At 36.3% G+C, this 27,808-nt stretch overlaps 1 protein-coding gene across 1 annotated transcript in view; it reads right to left on the reverse strand.

The window, feature by feature from the left end:
* The window catches only part of ADK (adenosine kinase), a 336,692-nt gene that overhangs the window by 23,806 nt on the left and 285,078 nt on the right, over positions 1 to 27,808 (reverse strand). The window contains exon 5 of the mRNA XM_012663223.1: positions 11,930 to 12,016. Coding sequence (XP_012518677.1) covers positions 11,930 to 12,016 — 87 coding nt within the window. The remainder of the gene's footprint in view (positions 1 to 11,929; positions 12,017 to 27,808) is intronic.

Genomic DNA, 27,808 nt, shown 5'->3' on the forward strand with positions numbered 1-27,808 from the left:
TATATATTTTTAGTTGTCCGATTAATTTCTTTCTATTTTTAGTAGAGACGGGGTCTTGCTCTTGCTCAGGCTGGTCTCGAACTCCTGAGCTCAAACGATCTCCTCACCTCAAAGCGATCCTTGTGCCTCGGCCTCCAAAGTGCTGTGATGTTTTTCCATTTCTCTAGACATTTGCAAGAGAGCAGGTAGAGTGTTTTTATGAATACCTCTCATCAAGCTCAACAGCTAATGCAGTTTCTATAGAAGGTAAGCAACTCCTTGCTCTGACTCTTGTCTTTTGCACGATGTGCATCATCTCTTATTGTTAAGATGATGTCTTAAAGCAAGCTAGAGTACTTAGAATCTTCTTTAATGAAGGCAGTTAGAAATAAGGGTAGCACTGACAGTTTTATGTGTCTAGGTCATGTTGTGCTACAAAAACATTTAAGTGTAATAAAGATGCTAACTGAATATTTTCTTCTACAAAAACATGTTTTAAATTATTTTATAATTGCTTTACTACTTCCTTAAAGTTAATTTTTCAGAAAAATCATGCATTTCATCTGCTGGTATGAGTACAGATACTGTCTTATTACAATGCTGTTGGCTCTAACTGTATTCTAGTGGTAGCCTAATTACTAGAGTGAGAAAAAGCCTGAAAAACCCTCAGACATTAAACTCATATATTTAATAAGTCACAACCTCAAAATCTTATTCTACCTGAAAACACCATTAAAGTGCTTGGCTATTATTACTAAGGGAAAGTTTTAATAAAAGCTAATTAAGCTACAAAACTCCCAAGTGGTTAACTGATTTTAGAGGCTAAATTTCTGGTACTTCTAATTATCCTCTGATGGCTTTACTTAGTGTTTCACAACCATGACAGATGACAATGAAAAACTGCGGTGAAATTCATCCACCCTGACACTGTGCTAAGCACCGGCTTCTTCCTCTCCAAGTAAAATCAATACTCTGTTTGAGTAAACACGTTTACAGCTTTATTAGGATGTCTTGCTTGTTCTGTAACAGCTACTTGAAGCTGTGGTAACAAATCGACTCAACCCAGTTAAACCTAGAGAGCTGGGTAAGAGGCCCATCGATAAGGTTGTTATAAAAATAAACTGCAGGAGATCAGAAAGCTGGAGCAAACAGTCTGGTAAATGTCAATATTTTCCCTTACAGAGGATGACAAAAACAGTGAGATCATGTAGAAAGTCTTTCCTCCTTCTTAAAAATGTTACTTGTTTCAATTGAATAAAGCATTTCTACTTTTTCGTAGCTCTTCTGAATGAAATTTTCACTTCCTAATTCCCATGTGTATCTGGAACAGGAAGTTGATATAAATACCTGGTATTTTTCATGCCATTTCAGATTCTTTATTTTCATTTATATTTAGAGACATATTTTGGTCTTCACTGACTTTATAAAATGACCATATCCAAGTTATCTGGAATACCTGTGGTGGCTCAGTTTTACCTTCTTTTTATTAATGAAACAATTTTTATCTACATTTGGGAAATCATTTTAATGCAATGTTCACTCTTGATATAATATCTATAAGACTGACGTTGTACCTTCAAAATTAGGCCTTCCGTATTTTTGCATTTAATAATGGCAAATAGTGTTGTCTTTACAGGGGCTGAACAACCTCCTGTCTAGTGGTTAGTACATAAAAAATGTCTGCTGCCTATTAGGAGCAAGCCTCCACAGTGAGTATAGCTCTACCAAACAAGGACTCATATACCCTTGCTTAGATGTTCACAGGTTGCTCAAAGAACATCTGGCAGGAAATTCCCACTTCAATTTGGCTAGCTTAGACTATCCAGATGTGACAAAGTAATGGTTTCCCCCTGCTGAAAAGTGCTCAGATGTAAACTTTTTTCTTTTATTTTCTACGTAGTCTAGTTAGTAAAATTTTGTTTTGTTTTGACTTCATATTGACTACCAATTAGTCATGAACTCAAGTAACAACTTGTGACCCATTATGTTAGAAAAAACAGATTTTTCAGGGGAAAGGAAATCAACAAAATTGAATTTTGAAATAACTTAAAAAGCTACTGTGCCTGTCAGGATAAGGTTTGACCTAGCAGGTATTTGCATAATGAAAACCAAAGCTTAAGTGGTGTCAGATGGTGTAGTGGCTGACATGCACAGGAAGTCAATTCAGAGCAAAGGAGTCTTTAAAATAGCTCAGCACAACACACCCTTCCACATAAACTGAGAAACAGTGTGTAATATATAGGCAAATGGTCAGTGGTACAGCTGTGAGAATAACTTTATTGTCCTATAGCTATGAGAATAACTTATTATTCCCTTTTTGTGGTAGCTGAAAATGGAAACCTACCAAGTTCTATTAACGTGGCCTGGGACATTGCATTTGAATTAAAAACAAAGCCCCCAACTTAAAAGTGCCCCTAATTCAGGAACAAAGCTCCTGAAGAGTACAACTAAGCAGTATGTTGTACTCATACAGATAAGGTGCCCTTTTCCCCCCGAATCCCTTTCAAAATACCTCTTTAAAGATCATTTTTCTTCATGGAACAAAAATGTACAAGATTGAGTCAGAATTTGATTTTAAATGTAATGTGTGATCTTTTGATATGGTTCCCCAAATAGAAGTATAGCATATGCTTCTGTTTATTGTTAAAGTCAAACGTCAAAAGACAAACCAAAAAGGAAAACAAAAAAACTCTCTTTCTGTGCATTTGAGATACTTACTCTTCACCTATACATTTCCAAGAGGCCTATATAAAAGACTACGTAACTGACAACTTTCATTTGGATTATGACATATGTAATTACTGCATCATAAATTAAGTAATCTGGCTTGTGGTGCCATATTTGCAATTAACTCCCTTGAACAATTTTACCTTTCTTCGGGCCTTAACTTTCTTCATTCATCAAATGAGGACTTTTGAACAGAGCAGGTTTTTCATACTTTTTATCATGAGCCACCAAATAAAATGTGGACAGGGACAACGGGAGGTTCGTTTAATTTCATTTCATTCTGATTCAGCTAAGAACTCACTTGAAAAGAGTTTCACTACTGAAAATAGTTTGAAAACCTGAAAACCAGGAAATGTGATTTTAAAAAACTTTCCTTTTAGCACTAACATTCTAAGCAATATAGTTAAAAAGATTCATTGGGACAAAGTCATAGCTGTTGGAATAAGGAGATGATAGTAAGCTTGTTTATATGAGGCTGTGCTTACACCCTAATTCATAAGCAAGATAATTAATTTTGTTATTATTTAACTCAATTCGAAAACCTGCGTTTGATCAACTGACAATTTTTCATAGTGGGATGGCTCTAAAATTTTAAGAGCATTTGATGACAGAAATCGATTTTTAATTTGCCATTTATTTCATGGGCTAGAAATAAAACATATATGTAAATTCTATAAAATGTCAACATTAACTGGATAATTAAATGAAAACTAAATTAAGAGCCTGTGTTCATATCCCAGGTTTGAGAACTCATATATCTGAACTTAGAGTAGCTGTTAATTTGATAATCGTGTTGCTAATTTTTGTTTGTTTTACTTAGACCTCTGCTGATATTAAATAGCCTTACAACATCAGAGGTTTCATGATATAAATTATCATATGGTTTGGAATGTTGTGTCTAATGACTTATTTATCACAGTGAAGAGTTCTGCTAGGTGCTAGGGCTGGCTAGGCTCTGCATCAAGTGCTACCCACATGTGATTTTATTTACTTAGAAATTATATTAATTACAAAGCCAATAAAGGCACATTGTAAAAAAAAATCAAACATCATTGAGATATACAGAGTAAAAAGTAATTATCTCATTCACCTACTTCCCAGTACATCAACTGTTAACTGTTTGGTGTGTTTCTTTTTACAAATATACACACAACATACACACATAAGGCCTTTTCTTTTCCTCTTTTTTTTTTTTTTTTTTTTTGAGACAGGTCTTGCTCTGATGCCCACGCTACAGTGCAGTGGCATGATAATAGCCTGAAATTCCTGAAGCGATCCTCCCACCTCAGCCTCCCAAGTAGCTAGGACTACAGGCACATGCTGCAATATCCGGCTAATTTTTTAAAAAAATTTTTACGTAAAGATGGGGTCTTGCTATGTTGCCCAAGCTGGTCTCAAACTCCTGGCCTCAAGTGATCCTCCTGCGTAGGCCTCTCAAAGTGCCGGGATTACAGGTGTGAGACACTGTGCCCAGAAACAAAAGGACATTTTTAACAAAATATAAATGACATCATATTATATTTACTGTTCTGTGACTTTTTTATTCCTGCTTATCAGGATACCATCCAGAAGGCATTATATGAAGAAATGGAATAGATATTAGATAAGCCAAAAGTCTAATAGCATTCAAGTCATCACCAACCTTTACTTTAGTGCCATAAAAAAACTAGCCAAATAATTTTGTAGAATAAACAAATAAATATGGTTGATCAGTGAATCCTAGGCTTTTGGATTTCACAGAACATTGAAACTTTCCCAAAAAATATTAGGGATAAACATAGTGTTGCCAAAGTTTCATTTTGCTAGGTAAGAATATTTTTAAAAAATCCACTATTACGAATATTATTATTATTTTTTTTGAGACAGAGTCTCACTCTTTTCTCCGGGCTAGAGTGAGTGCCGTGGCGTCAGCCTAGCTCACAGCAACCTCAAACTCCTGGGCTCAAGCGATCCTCCTGCCTCAGCCTCCCGAGTAGCTGGGACTACAGGCATGTGCCACCATGCCCGGCTAATTTTTTTCTATATATTTTTAGTTGTCCGATTAATTTCTTTCTATTTTTAGTAGAGACGGGGTCTCGCTCTTGCTCAGGCTGGCTTCGAACTCCTGAGCTCAAACAATCCGCCCGCCTCGGCCTCCCAGAGAGCTAGGATTACAGGCGTGAGCCACCGCGCCCGGCCCACGAATATTATTTATAAAGGACAATTTAACTTACCTAAAGTAGGAAGGACAAGGTTTAAAATTGAATGCAATTAGCTTTATGAAAACTTACTATTTTCCCCCTACGTTTTTACATTTTTATATTGCCTGACAAAAACTCTGTTATGTCATAAAGTGGTACCAGTTTACAGACCAGTGTTTATGAAACCACTTTGGCTATTTCTACTCATTTGGAGGGGGATAAGACGATACAGTATTGGAAGGGAGTATAGCAAAATTGTTAGGGGCAAGAACTCTGGGGTCAAATTTTGAGTTTGAATCCTGGCTTTCAATATGACCTTGGGAAATTACTTAATCTCTCAAAACTCTAAGACCAGAGGAACTGTCTAGCTGAATGTAGGCCCAGCTGCCAACCCACAGATTTTTGAGGCTAAATAAATGGATTGTTGTTTCAGGTTGCTAAGTTTTTGAGGAGGTTAGTTATGCAGCAAAAGCTAACTGATACACGTTGTATGAATCAGATAGATAAGGCAGGTAAACTTGACCAGATTCATGTAATAGCAGCTGGGACTATTATAGGACTCACATTAGTTCCAACTGGCTCACTAATATTCTAGGTCAGGAAACTTATACACATATATTTTGTCAAGTCACAATCCTAAGAAAATGAACTGCAAAAATTTTACTTATGACATTTCCTCTGGACCTCTGCCACTAAATAAAATCTTTTCATATTAACATCATATTCCTGGAATAAATATTTCTCAACAATCTTCAAATGCAGGAAACCTAAGGTTCACATTTGAGCTTTGGGGTCTGATAGCCTACATGGCTCAGACTGTCTCTGTCTTATCCGCATCCCCAAAAGATAAAGTCCTTTGAATTCCATTATCTATTTACAATTGCTTCTAGATGGAGACCATTCAGGATATTAGATCTTTGAGGGAACATTAGTGTTTGTGAGAAATTTCAGACTTAACTCTAAAATCATCCTGTATTTCAAATGAACCAAAGTGATTTCTCTTTCTTATCATGGTTAGAAAAGGATAATCTTTACTTCTTTTAACTAACAAAGGCTCAAATAATCATAGACAGGGTTTGTGAAATTTGATGCTGGTCCAACTTCAGCTTATCTAAGACTCTGGATGTGTAACACTAGTGTAGCATGTGATGAAGCAACCTACGACTACGCAAGGGTGTGGATATCTCTTCCTTTCCCTTGCACAAACTTGAACTGCTTACCTATGATGAATGTTTTAGATTCCTAATGACCAAGGCAATTCCATACTTCATTTGATGGTTTTAAGGAAAATCTCTGCTTAAGAAATAAAACACAGAAGATGTCCTACAAGAGCACAAAGAGAAGGAAAGGTGTTGACATGGGTGGTTTAGCAGTGGGTAGCTGTCATCTTGGTTACCAGCAAGTCAATCCTCAGTAGACAGTGGGTCATATGAAGGTTTTGGTTGTAGAGGGAGGAAGTATAAGAAGCAATATATTTAACACTCACCAAATTATTTTCTAGTCTTCTGAGTTGGAGAGCAAAGGAAGAGGGTGGTGCAGAAAAATAAAATCACAAGAATTCTGCATCTCTTCTATGCACAGCACAATGAAGCAGCAACTAAGAAGAATGGGGGAGGAAGCTACAAATGTTTGGAAGCAAACAAAAAAGATGAGGATAGAAAATATGTAGATAATTAGAGAATCTCTATGGCTCTCAGAAGTATAGACAGGTGCTTGCTACGGGAAGAGGAAGTGGCATCCTTGTTCTGGAAACAATTTTTTTTTTTAACCAAAATTATTTTCTAAACATGAATTAGAGAGTGAAATTCATGCTCTTTTTTATTAGATGGGAAATAGGAGAATTATTTACATTGTGATTGCTAAGTGGCTTGAATCATTTGCACATCATAGGTAATCCTTTTTAGAATAATACATTTTCCCTGCTAAAGCTGTCATGAGAATATTTAAAATAAAAAGTGTTCAGAGGCAGCATAGTTACTTTACTATTATTCAAAATGAAATGTTCCAAACTATATATGGCTCTTAACCACATTTAATGAAGGTTTTTTTAATCCTAAAAATGTTGGTCCTTGGGTGAGGTTTCTAGTCTTTTATCTGGGAGTTGTATGTATGTGCCTGAACATAATCTGTCAAAGGTGTTCTTACTCTTAGTCTAAAGATGATTTGTAGGTCTAGTCCATATTCCTACAGCTGCCATAAAACATACGACTAAATCATATTAGATTAACACAGGCTGGTATTGACAGCCCAGCAGGAACATATTGATTAGGTCTCCTTTCATGTTATTTGTTATGATTTTTCTTCACAGTTTCATTTACTGGGAAAACACAGGGGAAGAGATTTCACCAGGAACAATGACAGTGCCTGTCACAAAAATGTTCTCAATGTTTCCATTTGTCACTATGGCAGTGACAAAGAGGGTTCCAAATGAAAAGGCAGACCTGCTGTGACAAAGCACAGCAGGACAACAGGAAGAAATTTTCTCCTGACCTGCGAAATTAGGAAATCATACTTAGAGATTATAGAATTGTCTCCATTTCCAAGGGTACAATCCTAACACTTGGGCTTTTGAGAAAAAATGTGAAAAGATTAGTTCCATCAGAGCTGGCCAGCGACAAATAAAGAGCAAATGTTATAAAGTGCTTAAGACTTCTAAATAGGACAAGGAGGTATGCTTGTAGAGGCTAGAGGGATTTGTCACTGTCACTAAATCCTTGAGATGGAACTATGAATTTAATTTATGTACATTTGGGGTACTCATTTTAAAACTATACATGAAAATCCATGATGTAGTCATATATCTTTTAACTGGCTAAAAGGAACACATGGCACTCTGGTACTGGGATAGGTAATTAAGTACATGGTAGCTGGAGTGATGCTTTATCCAAAAACTTGGAATTTATGGAAGGAAAATTATTGTCCTTCAGAGAGTTAAATTACTATAAATTAGACTGGAATACAGATATGCAAAGTCAGAAAAGACAGAAATACTCTTAAGCCAGCAAAACTTGAAAGTAACGGGATGAATATATTAACTACCCAAATATAGAATATGTCAATCAGAAAGGAGATATGTTAATTGGGCAATGAAGCAAAGAAAAAGAAACCACATAGTAAATGTAAAAGTTGCCACTGCTTCTCCGGAGATTCATGTCCAAGGTAGAGGGAGTACTTCAACAGCTGGAGTTATTGTTATTCCCAGTAAAAAGACTCTCACCAGCGTGGAGATGGGAGCGTTATTTTTATTCCCAGTAAAAAGGCTCTCACCAGCGTGGAGATGGGAGCAGGGGGTTTTAACCAATGGATTTTTTGGTATTAATAGACCATCTCTATTGTACGATGCATGCATCAGGTAGCTTAGCCTGGTGCTATTAAACAGTTGATTCACATTACTTCCCTTATTTAGAGTCCATGCTAACCAAGCAGTTTATGATCTGGCTTTCTGTATCTCTGTAGTGCAATCAATTTTACTGCTTAGCGAAAAGCTCTTGGTTCAAATTCACCAGGGACCACAGTTCTTCGATTCTCTTCCCTTTCAGTTTCTTTCTTTTCTGCTACAATCTTACCCTACAGTCCTCAGAACCCTATCACATAACAAAAGCCCCTCTTCAATAAATGAAGTCATCTATTCAGATAATAGAAAGATTCTCTTTGGTGAAACCAGCTTTTGTCAGGAAAGCTGGTCTATGGTTCTCAGTTCTAACGACGATATTTCCCTAAATGTCTAGAGATGCAATAAAGTGCAGTGAGTAAGAGCATTGACTCTGGAGCCAGACTGCCTGGGTGTGAATCCTGGCTCTGCTACCCTGCAGCTATGAGACCAGTGGCATGTTACCTAACCTATCTTTACCCTGGTTTTCTCATCAATAATTATGTTGTAGCTTGACTCACATTGACAGAATGTGCTGAATGTGCCAACATAAGTATTTCATTGATAAACTGACATGGGTGTTCATCTCATTGCATGCACGACCCGGTGTTTCAGGATCTTATTACCCCAAGTAACTGAGTAGGTTTAAAGTGAGAAAAATGGCTATCTAACTGAAGAATTACCAGTGAATTACCAATTTCTGATTTATGCCTGCCTTCTACTTTCTCTATTCTGATTTCAACAGTGTAGTGAAATCCAGTGTTTGGAGTCATATGCCAGAGATGAATAAAGTGAGGAAGGTGCCAATGCTTACACAAGGGGTTGGCAACCTATAGCCTGTGGGCCAAATCTGGCCTGTGGTCTGTTTTTGCACAGCTGGAAAGCTAAGAAAGATTTCACATTTTCAAAGTCTTGTAAAAAAAAAAAAGCAAGCAAGCAAACAAAACAAGAAGACTATGCAATACAGCACGTGGCTTGAAAAGCCTACAATATTCACTCTCCGACCCTTTACAAACAAAAGGTTGAGAACCCCTGTTCCACATTCTATTGCTTTTTTACTTACTTAACTGTACCCTAACAATAAATATAATGAGGTTAGGCAAGTGGAGTGGGATAAAAAGAGGTTGAAAATCCTCTAACAAAAATCACAACTGCTTTGATGAAGTAGTTTATCACTCTAGCCACAATACAAATGGTTGTCTCCTAAGAATGGCCTCTCCCTCAGAAAGTCTGTATGTTCTTGCCTTGTACTGGTAGCATTATAGGTAGGTGTCTATAAGAAAATCTAGGCCGGGCGCGGTGGCTCACGCCTGTAATCCTAGCACTCTGGGAGGCCGAGGCGGGTAGATCGTTTGAGCTCAGGAGTTCGAGACCAGCCTGAGCAAGAGCGAGAACCCGTCTCTACCAAAAATAGAAAGAAATTAATCGGATAGCTAAAAATATGTAGGAAAAAATTAGCCAGGCATGGTGGCGTGTGCCTGTAGTCCCAGCTACTCGGGAGGCTGAGGCAGGAGGATCGCTTGAGCCCAGGAGTTTGAGGTTGCTGTGAGCTATGATGACGCCACTACACTCTAGCCCGGGCAACACAGTGAGACTCTGTCTCAAAAAAAAAAAAAAAAAAAAAAAAAAAACTACTGTTGCAGGGCCAGGAAGCCCAGGACCCCAGGGCCAGATGTAGTAACTAATTAGGTCACCATCATATCTATGATGGCCTCATTTGGTATTTCACTGAATGTCAAAGAAATAGAATATTTACTGTTTAAAGATTTTAAAAAGTTAATGCACATACGGGGTACAAATTTAAAAGTTTCTAGACTAAGATTTTGGGTTTAACCAATTTCTAACTAAGAAATTACTAGTGTTTCCTTAATGTATTACAGAATATGACTTAATTCAGAATAAAATATTTTTAGCCTGCATAGTATAGCTCTGAAGAGTATGGAATAGGAAAATTAGCCACAAAGTACTCTAATATTACCAATAATGAAGGCTTTCAGAGCAAGGAAATAAAAAATGCAAGCACAATGGTAAAGAAGAATGTTATCTGTGGTATGTACTCTTACCAAAGAATATAGGGCATGGGGCATCTTCACAGTTCATTTAAGACAGGGCATGAATAGTTCCAGAGAAAGAAAAATGAAAAATTCATGTAAGTAAAAAGACCATTAAAATAAATTTTTTTTTTTTTTTTTGGAGACAAGGTCCTGCACTGTTGCCCAAGCTGGAGTGCAGTGGTGTCATTATAGCTTACTGCAACCTCAAACTCTTGGGCTCAAGAGATCCTCCTGCCTCAGCCTCCCCAGTAGCTGGGACTACAAGTGTGCACCACCATGCCCAGCTAATTTTTCTATTGTTTTGTAGAAATGAGGTCTTGCTCTTGCTCAAGTTGGTCTTGATCTCCTGACCTCAGGCAGTCCTCCTGCCTCGGCCTCTCAAAGTGCTAGGATTACAGGTGTGAGCTACTGTGCCTGGACTTAAAAGAATATTTTTTAAAAAACAATATTAAGTTAAATCCATCACAAAAACTTAAATAAATTCCCCACAATTCAAATTATCTTCTAGGGAAAGGGGACAATGGCCAGCTCCATTTGCCTTTTTTGACTTGTCTTGCTTCATGCTATGAGAAATAAACGGAGATCAGGAATCTCCCTTTGGGCTATCTTTCAGGAATCTAAAGCCTTCTAGGGACCATATCCTAGCTTAATTAACTACACTTAGAAGAAATTTGCATTTTTCAAAAGAACTTCTGAATTAGATTTTAGATCAATCTAAGTCATCAAGCCAAAAATCTTCTAATTGTCTTGATCTTATTTTTGAGTACGCATTCCCAAAATGATTAGTCCTTATAAAATTTGCGAGTTCTTACTGAGCCTAAATTAGGCAAAAATCTAACTCTTCTTGGTATAATAAACACCCACTATTGCGTTAGAAGCAGATTTTTTTTTTTTTTGAGACAGAGTCTCACTCTGTTGTCCGGGCTAGAGTGCCGTGGCGTCAGCCTAGCTCACAGAAACCTCAAACTCCTGGGCTCAAGCGATCCTCCTGCCGCAGCCTCCCAAGTAGCTGGGACTACAGGCATGCGCCACCATGCCCAGCTAATTTTTCTATATATTTTTAGTTGTCCAGATAATTTCTTTCTATTTTTAGTAGAGACGGGGTCTCGCTCTTGCTCAGGCTGGTCTCAAATTCGTGACCTTGAGCAATCCACCCGCCTCGGCTTCCCAGGGAGCTAGGATTACAGGCGTGAGCCACCGCACCCGGCCTGAAGCAGATGTTTTAACCAAAGGATATCATCCAAAGACATCGTTCTTAGTTATTAGCATGCTGTTTAATATTCACCACAACTTGTTTTTAAGAACAAAAATGTGCTAACATTTAAGCCTGAAGGGCTATGAATACTATATACTGTACTTGATGCAGCTTGTTTATGCAATTTTCTGACAGATACAATTAATCTTGTGAAAATGACTAGGGTATAGCATAATAGCAAATTATCTTTGCAAAACACATATTTTTCCTGTAAAATCCCCTTATAATACTTACAATGATAGCATATGGAAAGAACATTAAAGAAGAAATTAAAAGTTATTAAATTAATAAATCTTGATTATGTGGTAGAACAAGGGTTAAAACGTTTCACTTATAAATAAGAATGAAATAAATTAGTCTGTACCTCCAACAAATGCATCTCCAGCTCCATTGGTGTCAATGATTTCTTTCTGGTCTTGATCCAAGACAGGGAAAGCAGTGACTTCACTATCTGCAATTACAACCAAAGAAAGGCAGACTGACTTCTCTTTGCAACACTCAATACAAAATCACCCAGTAAAGCTTGAAGCTCCTTCATCACTCATTCAAAGAGAGAGACAGGACATGGGCTCCATATTCTGTATGTGAGCACTTGGGAACAGAGGTGCAAAGTCATCTGCAAGTAATACTTTTTTTGTAATTTTCAGCATATAGATGCTGCTGTATGTGTCTTGTGAGAGAGTTACACATACCTAGGTAGTTCACATTTTTTTGGAATGGCTGTAAATGGTAGCAATACCATTTTGGATAGTACAAAGGATTGAACAGAAACTATGAGCTATAGGAAGTGTTTGTATGGATTGGATCATGGGTCTCTAATAAAGCTTTAAGCCTGACTGCATTCCTGGCAGTGAAATTTAGGACACAGTTAAACAGCAGTAAGGGGAAAAAAATGTATATATATATATATATAAAATGAGTCTTGGGTGTTTCTCTATAGAAAATCACAATGGCACAATAAAAACATTACTATTATTTTGTTACAGTAGTTCATGCCAATGTCAACAATTACTGATTTTAGTTGGCTGATTATAAATAACCTAATCTAGTTATGTTTTGCAAAGGAGTCACTATCAACCAGCAAAAGGGAAAGATAGTACTAAATGCCTGGGCAGAACAGAAGGGACCATGCAGCCAGCTCTAGGACAGTGCTCCAGATGTACTAGAGCAGTCTGGACCAGGGCTTGGTTGTTTTGACTATAGAGTAACCTAATTTAATGCTTTAAACGTGGCACATAACAGCAGAATGGAGTTACTTGTGATGAAATATGGCTTAGAGGACATCTGCAAATGATTGGATAGAGTTTCTTATTGGGGGCTGGAACTTTTGAAATCACAAGTTTGCATCTGTATGGGGACAGATGTGGCTAAAAATTTGTAAACTTCAATCTCATTGAAGATCAAGAGGTAAAAGGCAATCTTGAGAACCTTAAGAATCTCAAAAAGCATATTCTGTCTGCTTTTTGCTACCTGCTATTAATGGATACTTTCAACAAGAGATAAACATAGATATGTTAACAAAAAAAAGATCCTACTGGAAATACTGATATTCAAGAAGAGGACTCATTTACTTAGTGATTGCTTTTGACTATATGACTATAGATGCTAAAAAAACTCCATACCAGAAGCATCTATTTAAGCTCTTTAAGTAACTAAACTTTTTACACTTTGTAACACTAGGGACTACATAGCAGTTAATAAGATTTTGATTAGTTGCAAGTTATGGCATAAATATCCAAGTTTAAATTTTCTAGGGAGTATGTAATACATACTGTTACACAGGCCAAGAAAAAAAAAAGAAAAAAAAGAAAAAAAGATGTAAGCAGACTTTATTAGAAGTAATTGGGAAAGGGCTGTAGTCTGATTTAGGAAAAGGTCTGTACCATAAATATTTATAAAGAAATCTGGTTTTATTACTTCCAAGTACAAACCATACTATAAAGGGAACTAACAACTATAAACTATTATATATAAGAACAAACAGGCATTAAATAAGTGAAATGAGCTAAGTTAATGACACCATTACTCTTTATAATAGGTTACATTATGTAATAATATGTCTATAAAACATTTTAGATAAGAATTACTAGATTTACAGATTTGAAAATAATTACGCATAAATCATAAGTAAGCCACAATTACATATAATTCCCTGAGTTCTTTGTTTGAAAAAATTATTCATTTTTGATTGCATAATCTTTATAAAACCTAATTCACAATGGAAGAGATTATTTTGAACTTTGTTCTTAAGAATCATGACTTCTTGGTCTAAATTCTTGAAAATTCTAAATAAATGCAGTTTTATTAAACTTTTTTTTTTCTGGATGTATGTGTAGATCATTGAGATACTTTATTCTTAATTGTTATCTGAAGTGCAATTTCCTGATATGTAAAGCAGAATTGCTTTCCCCCTTTTATACTCTCTATACAAATAAGTATATAAAAATATCATGTATGCAAAAGATGTCACAAATTCAGTACAGATACAGCTCAGTTTTCATTATATTCTATATCTAGAGCACTATGAGAACTCCTTTCAAAATAATGACCCTGGAAATCTGCAAGATCCTGAAATAAGTTCTCAATCATGGAAGAAGGATTTAAAAATGTTCGATACTATTTATAATCAATTACATTTTTGGTGTGTTATATTTTTTTGAAATGTGATGATCTAAGCTGGTTTACAGAGCTATTAAAAAAAAAATCACACAACTAAGTAAACTAACTAAATAACATTCACCAGCATGACCTATCCCATAGCCATTCTAGGCAATTTACTATATGAACATATGAAGTACATTCACTAAATCTGAAGATATGCTTATAGGCATAGACATTTTCAGCCAATGAAGCCCAAGACACCCACTCACATGACTCTCATGGGGACCAATTTTCTTAGGCATGAAATGTGCCTGGTGTAGCTGTGGCAACAAGTAGTAAAAACTAGCTTTCTGCCCTAATTGTAGAAAATGGCACTATTAGTTTTGATCAAGTACTTCCACTTAGCTTAAGATAAGTCATAGCAATTATTTCTCAATTCTTTGCAAACTCTTCATAAAGTGAGAAGGAAAAGAATTGGGAATAATTATTATTCCTATTTCTCAGACTTCTACAAAACCACATTAAATCATGAGCTTCCCTAAGCAGACAGGAAACAAGCACTAACAATTCAGGTGATACCAGATTTTGTTTGTCTCATTTATCAGTTAAGACCCTCAGGGTAACCGTCATTCAAAACAATGAAATTTAGCTTACTTAGAATACAAAATAATCAATCTTATACATTCTCCAGGCAGTCTATACAAACAAATAATTTATTCTTCACTTTACTATGAGACAAGCTTCACTACCTAATCACTTAAGAGGCCAGTCTAGCTACAATGAAAACATCTTCATGCATCTATTATACAACGCCAAGTCAATAATAGCAGAGATGGTTAAGTTTGTACAAATACAGTATCTAACTGAAAAATAATAAAAATTCAGTCACTCAGTGCTGAACAATTAGATTAAATGTTTCTGTACCTTCACCTCCACTAAATTAATTATATATTTTAACATTTATATCCATATAACCTCATGATTATTATATCCTCAGAAAATTTTGTTCAAGGTATTTTGTTACTGTTTTGTTGATGTCCTCCTAAATTGTAAAGAATATATACTGGAAAAGATCCATAGCAGGTTGAAAGGCAGGTAGATAGGTGTTTGTTAATCTCAAGGTAGACTGTAGTCACCAGCTCTGCCACTGCTTCTGATCCAGCATCAACAGGCATGGAAGAGAGAAAAGTGATAGCAAAAACTTCACGAGAAAGTGAAAAGTATGACTAGGAAAAACGAGAACACTTAAAGATTCTTATAAGAGGCTCCAGTATCTTGACCATTCCTTATAATGAGGTAATTTCCAAAGTATTAATGTTTTCATTTATTTGTTTTTTAACCTTTTATTTGGAAATAATTTTAAACTAACAGAAAAGTTCCAAGAAAAATACAGATAACTCTCATATAACATTTATCCAGATTCACCAGTTTTTAACATTCTGCCACATTTGTTTTATCATTCCTCCTATATAGCTATAGTATTATTTATTCTTCCAAACCTTTTGAGCATAGGTTACATAAATTATGCCCTTTATCCCTTAATACTTCAGTGTGTACTTCTTAAGAAGAAGGATATTACGTTAGGTAACGAGGGTATAGTTGATAAATTTAGAAAAAAATTTTAATTTTATCTATAGTCCATATTCCAATTTTGTTAATTATCTTAATATCTTTCATAGTAATTTTTTTTCATCCAGTACAGGATTCAGTCACATATTGCAAAAATCACATATTGCTTTTAGTTGTGCTTGTTTTTAACTTTTTGAATAGGTAATATATTCACATGTTTCAAAAATATAAAAAATATGAAAAGGTATGCTATAAAATCTCCCTCTTCCCCCTCTCCCATTTAGCTGGTTTCCATTCCTTTTACTTACAATCTGGTTATCACTTTTATTGCTTCCAGAATTTCTCTATGCATATGCAAGCAAAACACATTCTTATTCCCCTCCTTCCCCTTTTTTTTCCCCAAAAAAAGGTATCATACTATTGAGGCTGCTCTGGGCCATATTTTTTTCACTTGGAGATTTTTCTATACTGGTAAACGGAGAATATTCTCATTATTTTTTTATTGTTGCATAATAGTCCATTGTATGGATATACTATAATTTATTTGACCAGTCCTTTACTGATGGACTTTTAGGTTATTTTCATTCCTCTATTATCATAAACAATGTTGTGAAGCATCAATACTTTTATTTTAAACAGACCTTAAATTTAATTACTTTGCTTAATAGCCAAGTCAATAATATCATTCTTACTTTATATAGGGAACTGATACAAGGAAACTAAGTTGTTATGCTAATTGCATGAGATATGCCTATGTCAAAGAATAGGAACAAAATGAGAATCCAGGAAATGCTTTTCTTTTCATTAGGACACACATACCAGGATATGAGCAAAGACACCCTGCTCAGACTGCCCTAATAAACAGGGTAATGAAACAGATGACAAACTCTGCTAATAATAGAGATTTATAGAACAATCCTAATTAACAAGGACTTTTGGGGAATGAAGAGCTCTGAGTTAATTTAATTTTCTAGTTAACTAAAGAAAAAGCAGAAAGTCTTTTTAGTTGGAAATCTTTCTAAATATATTAATATAATATAATAATATACCATGACATCTCTGCTTTAATTAGTTTAGTTTATTGAACTGAATGAAATTTTTCTTTGATAACAGAGAATCCTATAGCACATCTTAATGTCATTATTCTGAAGATCAATTATTAGTGTAGCTCCAAAAGGTATTTAATATAAGTGTTTTTGTGAAAAGCAGGATAAATGAAATGCTGGGAAGTGTGCTAGATTAGGAGTAAAAAACCCCATGGTTTTAGTCTGATTTTGGCTCAGCTATTTTATTTAAGAAATATTTATTAAGAGCCTATCATGTGTCAGGTACTCTGTTAGGAACTGGGAATACAGATGTGAACTGGACAAATAAAAACTGCTTTTATGGGGCCTACATTCTAGTGGGGATAGACAATACACAAGGAACAAATGAACCTGGTAATCTGAGATATTAATAGATGCCACAGAGAATAAAACAATATAATGTGATGAAGTGTTTCAGAGGAGGACAGTGTTACTTCCTCACTGAGGAGGTGATATTTGAGTTGAGACCTCAAGGGCAAGAAGATCCAGGAGTAGAAAATTCAAGTGCAGGGTCCTGGGCTAGCAGCAAGCTTGGTGAACTAAACCTGTTTAAGGTAGAGATAGTCACTGTAACTACAGTATGGTGGATGTGGGGGGGTTTATAGGATTTCATTCTATGTAAAATGGAAAACCATGGGAAGGTTTTAAACAGGGGAGTGACACAATCCCATCTTTGATGTAAAAAGATTATTCTGTCAGCCTTATAGAGAATGGACTGGAATGGTGCAGGTTGGGAGCAGGGTCAATGATGGTATTTACCAAGAAACCTTAGGCAAGTCACAATGTAATTTAAACTCGGTTTTTATTACTTGAAGATGAAGATAATACTTGCTGCACCTATTTTCTGTGACTATTACATGGATTAAGTAATAACAACGTTATGAAAACACCCTGTCAAATATAAAGCCCTATATAATTTTATAAGGTATTCTTCGGAGCTTACTTTCTTCAATCAGACAATAAGTATTTGTTGAACAATAGCTATGAGCTCTTCATACTGTTAGATCCTTTGGGGGAGATACAGGAGAAATATTAAGACAGGATCTGTCTCCTCAAGTAGTTTAGAATCTAGGTGGAAAGAGAAATTCTGCATATGTGAAAGAATTTGTAAAGTATCATACAATGTAATACCCATTATAACTGCAATAGGAGTTCAAGGAAGGGAAGAAACAATAGGAGTTTAATTAACTGGAGAGGGTTTCATGGAGAAGACTGAACTTAAGCTAGGTCTTAAAGATGCAGATAATAAAGAAGAGAGGAAAAGAAAGGTGTGTATACTCCAGGAGGACTAGAGAGGGAGAAGAAAGTTTATGTCCCAGGTAAAGCAAAAAATAAAGCAAGATGGGAGGGGTCTAGACATTTCTAGGTAGACTTTGAAAGCCAGCAAAAGTCTGGATTTGATGCATCAGGCAAAGGAATGCAACTGCAGTTTTTTGAGTAAAAAAGTATTGCACCCAGTGCTTTATATACTATATTTATAAAGCACTTACATATTATATTTAAGCATTTATATATTACACAAGAATATTCATGAAATTCATTCTCACTGCAATCCCACGAGTTAGGTATTATTGACCTGATTTTATAAACAAGCACGTTGAGGCTCAGAGTTTGCCAACTGCCTAGGGTCCTATGGCAAAGGCAGGACTTTGGGGCAAAACGAATGGGAGGTAAGGGGTAAAATATGATTCTGAAGTTGCCATTCAAGCAATGGTGCCACCATTTTTCTGAAAAAAGATGGTCATGGACAAAACAGATTTTGATTAAACAGAATATAGCAGTTAACTGACATTTAAATTCCCTTAAGCTGGTACTGACTAAACTTGACAAAATTAAATTGACAAATACTCCATAGAGAACAGAGGCAGTGTAACATTGTGGTTACAAGTATGAGCCAGACTGCTTGGGTTCATATTCCAACTTTGCCATTTACTATCTGGTAACCAAGTTAAACCTTCTACACCTCAATTTTCTCATACAATAATAACAATTACAAGGTTTTTGCCAACAGTAAATTAGTTCATACATGGAAGGCACTTACAGCAGCAGTCCCCAACCTTTTTGGCACCAGGGACTGGTTGCATGGAAGACAATTTTTCCACAGACCGGGTGGGGAGGGGATGGTTTTGGGATGATTCAAGCATATTACATTTATTGTGCACTTTATTCCTATTATTATTACATTGTAATATATAATGAAATAAGTATACAATTCACCATAATGCAGAATCAATGGGAGCCCTGAGCTTGTTTTCCTGTAACTAGACGGTCCCATCTGGAGGGGATGGAAGACAGTGACTGATCTGACAGGAGGCGGAGCTCAGGCGGTGACGTGAGCGGTGGGGAGAGGCTGTAAATGCAGATGAAGCTTTGCTCACTCACTGCTGCTCACCACCTACTCTGTGTCCCATTTGCTAACTGGCCATAGACTGGTACCAGTCCACAGCCTGGGGGCTGGGGACCGCAGAGTCTTAGAGTAAACGTTGGTACGAAGTAAACACTCTAAGTCTTTTTTGTGATTAAATGGACAAGAATATTTTTAATCTTAAAATGAGACTTTTGGGTATAGGGGATTTAGGTCTCATTTAAAATTGGTGCTTCTGAAGGCATGTTTTTGACTTTGTGGACTATTTGACTTGATATTGCTGTTTGTGGTAAAGTCTCTTAGTTTGTTCACGTTTTCTTCAAATGTTCTACAAATGTTTCAAGTTAACTCCAGTTGAAGTCTTCAGTGCTGAATGTAGACAAATAAGAGAATAAATGAATGGTTGCTCTGAATATGAAAATAGTTTTTCATAGAAAAGTGACCAAGAAAATGATAGATAGAATTACCGCTCTAAAACTCCTTTGTTTAGTGTGTCTGGGTGAGTATATATATTTTTTTCTTTAAGCGGTTTCTGATATCTTTAATAAAGCGTATGACTTTAATCTTACTGTAAAGCAGTTCATTTCAACCTGTTCTCTCTGCTTCTTTATGTGAATCTGCTTCATTCTCTTATCTATGAGAACTGGTTTCCTCTACTGGTTTAGCTCACAGGTCACTGGTCATCTATGGGTTGTCTAACTTTGTGAGGTTCAATCAGCTGTGCACAGGGAAGGAACTAGGGCTCATGGCACGAAACTTGGCTGCCTGGCTAAGAGGGCTATAGAAAAGGTAATCATTTGCGTGATGATCCCTAGCATCCAGAACAATGAATGCCTGGCACATTATAGGTGCTCAATAAATATTTGTTGAATGAACAGAGTCATTTTTCATGAATACAAATCTGATCATGTTATTTCCCTGTTAAAATAAAAATCCTTCAGTGGTTCTTTACTGAATGAAGTCTTAACTCTAGGATATGAATTTAGCCTACTTTTCACACTTCATCTTTTGCCATTCCCTGACTTGTGGTTGCTCTTTGGTTGTACTCATAATTTCCCAAATAGGCCATGCTTTTTTATTCCTATGCACACATCAAGTCTACTTCTCAAATTGTCTTTCACTCCTAGTTCCAAATCCCAGATAAGGCACGTCCTCTTGGCTTTGGTTTCTGACCTCTAAGTAGAACTGATTACTTTCTCTTTTACGCCATCACTTATAACCTTCACATACTGTCATGAAAGTATTCATCATATTTATAATTACTTATTTACAAGTGTCTTCTCAACTAAACTGTGAGGTCCTTGTGGGTAAGAATCATGACTTAATCTTATTTCTAGCTCTTGGTACTGTACCTACTACACAGTACAATTAACATTTATTACTGAATGATTATTCCTACTATATTTTAAGTTCCTTGAGACTGGTGTCTATATGTTTTACATTTGATTATCCCCTGAAATCTAGTGTAGTATGAACTCACTATGTATTGATTGATTTTGAGTAAGTGGTACATAACTATACACTTCTCTAGCTTAGTTTAGTAAACCAAGTAAGCCAAATAAGCTAAAGGTTCTAGTTGTCAATGATTCTGCTTTTTAGAGTTATTAGGGTTTAATCTAGCATTTTAGATGCTTGCATAAAAGGAAATCATACAATTGCTTCAAATTCAGAGGGTAGTGTGCCATTTCAACAGCGAATAAATTCAACCTTGCATGACCTTTCCCAAAAAGCTTTCTGAATCTGTGTTGAACACATTCTGGAGAAATCATGAAAATATGATTTGATGGGCGCCTTCACGAAAGTTATTTTCCATCATTCTGAAATGAGGACTTCTTTATGACTCAATGAACCTAGATTCAGATCCTGCTTAAAGGTAGAAGGCTCTGATAAGCCTTGAATCAACACTTGGATTGGATCAAACCAGGGCAATCAATCCTAGTGACACATGTGGGGTTCCTGTCATGACAATGCTTTATAAATCTAACTAACATCTGTATTAATATGTATGTGATTCTTCCTTATAAAGAGATCATGGATTCTTATGGCTGGGAGAATGGGAAGAAGCATTTATCAGATAATGTAGACCAAGGCATCATAGCTATGAAAAATACTGAGAGACCAAACATTAATGTCTTTCTTAATTTTTTAGTGGTCTGGTCCTCATCATTGTAGTAGTAGGATAAAGAATATTACTGGTATTCTAAATGGATCTCTTCTTAAAACTATATAACTCCCTTTGAGTGTACCAGTCAAGATTTTAAAAACAGACATGAACATACAAAGCTATTCTGTTTTTAAAGAAGAAGCTATTGATGACACTACTTCTAATCATGGACTTTACATCAGTAAAATTCCAGTTTGAATTGTTGATGATGGCAGTAGAAAATGTTTACAAGTTTACAAAGGAAAACCTGCATTAGGTAAGAGGGGACCACTGATTCATTTTTTCTTTATGGAGGAGAAGAAATCTTAGAGTGATGAAAGCATTGCTGAAATATCATTTATGTTCAGTGCAATCCAGTTTATAGGAATGATAATGACAAGATTTTTAAAACATTCTATACTATATAATAAAAGTAAAATTCCCCAAAGTATGGAGTCAATTTCAATGGATACCGTGACAATCAAACACTGACAAAAGTTCTGAGTACGATTTATTTATTTATTTATTTATTTATTTTTTGAGACAGAGTCTCACTCTTTTGCCCAGGCTAGAGTGAGTGCCGTGGCGTCAGCCTAGCTCACAGCAACCTCAAACTCCTGGGCTCAAGCGATCCTCCTGTCTCAGCCTCCCGAGTAGCTGGGACTACAGGCATGCGCCACCATGCCCGGCTAATTTTTTTTTTTTCTATATATTTTTAGTTGTCCAATTAATTTCTTTCTATTTTTTAGTAGAGACGAGGTCTCGCTCTTGCTCAGGCTGGTCTCGAACTCAAACAATCCGCCCGCCTCGGCCTCCCAGAGAGCTAGGATTACAGGCGTGAGCCACCGCGTCCGGCCTCTGAGTACTATTTATTGTCTAATAAACTAAATTGGATTCACAGATCACTTGTCTACTTTGAATATAGCGATAAACACCAGCAGATAACTATTTTATCCAATTTAAGCAGAACACGTTTCTTTATTGAGTCATTTGCCAATCTCTCTTGCACTTAAAAGCAGATTAAAATGTGTAAACGTATGGTTAATTACCTGTAACAAAAAGAACCTCTCAAGTACAAAATTTTACGCTGCTTTTAAAGCTTGGTTGTACTTCTCACAATTCTGTATGAACAGAAGCTGCAGCATCGGGTTTTAATAAAAAAGTTGCAGAAATACTATAAGGATCACACTCATCATTCTGTTAAAGGATGTAGAGTTGAGCTATAGCCTACCTAAACTATCTGAGGTTCAGTAAAGTCTCTGGGCAAAGATACAGTTCTGGAAAAGACTGATTAATCTAAAGAACTAAACTAAAACCAAGATAATTCAGTCCCTTGATGATAGTGATTGGTGGGAGCGGTTCAGAAACAGAATTCATACCAGCTTATATGAGTTGATGTGCATTTCTCTTCCCAAATCACCTTGGTGGATTGACATGGTGAGTCATGGTGGGAATATTTACACCATGGAAATTGGAAAACACAACAAACTTGGTTTGCTATGAGACAGTTGTTAAAATACATACTAGCATATCTTTGATTAGGTTCCATCTTTACTACTATGCTATCTTTAAATTGCTATTTATTTATTTATTTGTTTGTTTGTTTGTTTGTTTGAGACACTCTAGCCCGCTTTTGTTGCCCGGGCTAGAGTGAGTGCCATGGCGTCAGCTTAGCTCACAGCAATGTCAAACTCCTGGGCTCAACAGCGATCCTCCTGCCTCAGCCTCCCGAGTAGCTGGGACTACAGGCACGAGCCACCACGCCCGGCTAATTTTTTATTTCTATTTTTAGTTGACTTGCTAATTTTTTCTATTTTTAGTAGAGACGGGGTCTCGCTCTTGCTCAGAGCTGGTCTCAAACTCCTGAGCTAAAGCGATCCTCCTGCCTCGGCCTTCCAGAGTGCTAGGATTATAGGCGTGAGCCACCATGCCCAGCCAAAATTGCTATTTATTTTTTATTTACCCTAAGCGGAGACTGAAAATACAATTGCTATGTTGATACTACTCAGTATTTGTATCTCACAAATGAATAGTAACCAGATTACTTTGCAATGTCTTCTGAAAAGTAAATCATCATTCCCCATTTGTCCCTCATTCAATTCTCTCAAATGAAGTGTGCTTAATTTGGAAACTTTTTTTATTTTTTTGGAGACAAGGTCTGTCACCCAGGCTGAGTGTAGTGGTGCAATCATAGCTCACTGCATCCTCCAACTCCTAGGCTCAGTGATCCTCCTGCCTCAGCCTCCCAAGTAGCTAGGACTACAGAGGTGTGCCACCACACCTGGCTAATTTAAAACATTTTCTTGTAGAGGCAGGGTCTCCCTATGTTGCCCAGTCTGGTCTTGAACTCCTGCCCTTAAGCAACCCTCCTGCCTCAGCTTCCCAAAGTGCTGGGATTACAGGCATGAGCCACAATGCCCAGCCAATCCAGAAATTTTTGAAATAGAAAACCCCATGATGAGAAGAGAGCCAGTCTAGACACTCTTAAATCTGCTGTCATATTCATCAGAGATTAGGCCTGTTGCTCTCAGAGTCACTGGGTTCAACTTGATTGGGGATGCCATATTCCCTTGTTTATATTTTAATAGCTGTAACAAACCTTTAGACTCATGGTTGGAATTTCTGGCCACAAAGCCTAGGGAAGTTGGTTGTTTCTTTCATTGCTCTCATCACTAAAGGTTTTGCTATTGTTTTTAAGTGGTTACAACCAAACCTTTCTGTTTATTTTATTTCTTATTGGGGTTTAATTTATATAAAGCAAAATGCACACATTTTTTTTTTTTTTTTTTGAGTCTCACTCTGTTGCCCTGGCTAGAGTGAGTGCCGTGGCGTTAGCCTAGCTCACAGCAACCTCAAACTCCCGGGCTCAAGCGATCCTCCTGCCTCAGCCTCCCGAGTAGCTGGGACTACAGGCATGCGCCACCATGCCTGGCTAATTTTTTCTATATATTTTTAGTTGTCCAGATCATTTCTTTATATTTTTTTTAGTAGAGACGGGATCTTGCTCTTGCTCAGGCTGGTCTCAAACTCCTGAGCTCAAACAATCCACCCGCCTCAGCCTCCCAGAGTGCTAGGATTACAGGCGTGAGCCACTGCACTCAGCCAAAACGCACAAATCTTAAATGTACAGTTTGATGAGTTTTGACAAATGTGTACTTGTGTAGTTGACATGCCTATCAAGCTATAGAACTGTGCCATCCAATACAGTAGCCACTAGCCACGTGTGGCTGTTTACATTTAAATTCACTGATATCAGATAAAATTAAAAATATAGTTCCTTGGTTACATTTGCCACATGTCAAGTGCTCAATAGTGACACAGGCTACCAAATTGGACAGCAGAGATACAGAATATGTCCATCCCATCACTGCAGGCAGTTTTATTGGATAATGCTGCTATAAATATATTCATCTCAGAAAGTTCCTTCATGTCCCTTCACAGCCAAATTTCTTCTCATTAAAACGAAACGAAAAACAAAAGGCCTAAAATCAGGCATACTCGGCCCACTGCGTCCACCACTGGGACCCAAAGACTGGCTCAGCTGGATTATAAGTCACTGGCAAAACCTCATCACAGCCTCAACTAGTAACTGTACTCTAAGCCACCAAGGAAATCACAGACACCACTGACCCTGTGTACTGCCTAAGAAATCATACAAAGATGATGCAGGCACCTAAAACCAAAGCCAAAGTGTTCTATTCAACTAATGACATATTAATATATACATGTTCAAGAAAAATTCTCTCATTCAAAAGCAATTTCAAAAAATCAGAATAAGCAACTGCTACATTAGGTGTGTAGATATCAATGGAAGGACACAGGAAATATGAAACCACCCAAGGACCCCAGCAATCACTTAACAATGGATCTCAATCAAAAAGAATTCTTTGTAATGCCAAATAAATAACTCCAAATATTGATTCTAAAGAAGCTCAATAACATTCAAGAGAAATGTGGAAACCAATACAAAGAAATCAAAAAATCAATTCAGATATGAATGAGAAATTTACCAAGAAGATAGATATCTTTAAAAAACAAACAAATAAACCCAAACAGAAATTCTGGAGCTGAAAAATTCATTGAGGGAAATACAAAACACATTCAAAAGCTTCAAGAATTAAATAGACCAAGCAGAAGAAAGAATCTCAGAATTTAAAGACAGGTCTTTTGAAATAATCCAGTCAGACAAAAATAAGGGAAAAATATTTAAAAAGAATTAGCAAAGCCTTCCAGATGTCTGGCTCTACATAAAGCAACCAAACTTACAAACTGTCGATATTCCTGAGGGGGAGGAGAGATTAAAAAGTTTAGAAAATCTATTTAAGGAACTAATCAATGAAAACTTCTCAGGACTAGCGAAAGAGTTAGACATTCAGATACAGGAGGCCCAACAATCCCCAGGCAAATACACTGCAAAAAGGACTTCACCACTGCACATTATAATCAGAATGATTAAAGTTAAAATGAAAGAAACAATTTTAAAACTAGCAAGAGAAAACTGTCTAGTTCCCTATAAAGGAAACTCCATCAGACTAATAGCAGACCTTTCTGCAGAAACCTTACATGCCAGAAGAGAATGGAATGGCATTTTCAAAGTGCTGAAAGAAAAAAACCTGACAGCCAAGAATTTTATATCCTGCCTAAATAAGCTTCATAAATGAAGGAGAAAAAACATCTTTCCCAGATAAGCACGTGCTGAGAGAATTTGTCACCACTAGATCAGCTCTACAGGAAATGCTCAAAGTTGTCTTAAACACGGAAAAGGAAGGCCAATATTCATCATCAAGAAAATACATGAAAATATAAAACTCCAAGGTCTAACAAAGCAATCATGCAAAGGAGGAAGAGAAAGGAATTAAATGGTACCATGACAGAAGTTCAGCACACCACAAAGACAAAAAGAGAAAAAGGAACAAAGAATATATGAAACACCTAGAATTCAATTAATATGACAAGAATAAAGCCTCACATACCAAATATTAACCTTGAATGTAAATGGATTAAATGCTTCACTTAAAAGATATAGATTGGCAGAACAGATAAAAAGAAAACATGATCCAACTATATGCTACTTAGAAGAAACTCACCTTACCCATAGACATATACAGACTGAAAGTAAAGGGGTGGAAAAGATATTCAATGCAAACAGAAACGAAAAGCAAGTAAGAATAGCTATATTTATATCAGAGAGAACAGACTTTAAATCAAAAACAGTAAAAAAAAGACAAGGTCATTATATAATGATAAAGGTATCAATTTATGCAAGAAGATACAATGATTCTAAATATCTATGTGTCCAACATCGAGCACCTAGATTCACAAAACGAATATTATTAGACTTAAAAGAAAGAGATAGAGAGCAACACAAAAATCGTGGGAGACTTCAACACACAATTCACAGCACTAGACAGATCATCGAGACAGAAAATCAACAAAGAAACATTGTACTTAAATTGGACTTTAGACCAAATGGACATAACAGACATTTTCAGAATATTCCACTCAACAACTACAGAATATACATTTTTTTCGTCAGCACATGGAACAAAGATAGACCACACTTTGGGTCACAAAACAAATCTTAACACATTGTAAAAAATCAAAACCATATCAAGTACCTTCTCAGACCACAGGAGAATAAAGCTAGAAATCAATACAAAATTAAAAAAATGAAGCATTTCTATACATCAACAATGACCAAGCTGAGAACTAAATCAAAACAAATCAAAAACTCAATCGCATTTATAATAGCGGCAAAAAAATAGAATACTTAGGAATAAATTTAACTAAGGAGAGAAAGATCTCTATGAGGAGAACTACAAATCACTGATGAACAAAATCATAGGATGCTATAAACAAGTGGAAAAATGTCTCATGCTCATGGATCAGAAGAACCAATATTGTTAAAATGTCCATACTGCCCAAAGCAATCTACAGATTTAATGCAATTCCTATCAAAATACCAACATCATTTTTCACAAAATTAGAAAAAACAATTCTAAGATTCATATGGAAGCAAGAAAGAGCCAAATAGCCAAAGCAGTTCTAAGCAAGACAACAAAACTAGAGGCATCACATTACCTGACTTCAAATATACTATAATGGCATAGTAACCAAAACAGCATGGTACTGGCATAAAAGTAGACACAAAGATCAATGGACCAGAATAGAGAATCCAGAAATAAAAGCATATACCTACAACCAACTGCTCTTCGACAAAGTTGACAAAACAGATCTTGGGGAAAGGACAAACTATTCAATAAATGGTGTTGGGAAAATCGGATAGCCATATGCAGAAGAATGAAACTGGATCCTTATCTCTCGCCATATAAAAAACTAACTCAAGATGGATTGAAGACTTAAATGTAAGATGTAGGCTGGGCACGACAGCTCATGCCTGTAATCCCAGCATTTTGGGAGGCCAAGGCAGGAGGATTGCTTGAGGCCAGGAATTCAAGACCAGCCTGGGTAACAAAGCGA

The sequence above is a fragment of the Propithecus coquereli genome, unplaced genomic scaffold (assembly GCF_000956105.1).
Source record: "Propithecus coquereli isolate 6110/MARCELLA unplaced genomic scaffold, Pcoq_1.0 Scaffold80, whole genome shotgun sequence".
Classification (NCBI taxonomy): Eukaryota; Metazoa; Chordata; class Mammalia; order Primates; family Indriidae; genus Propithecus; species Propithecus coquereli.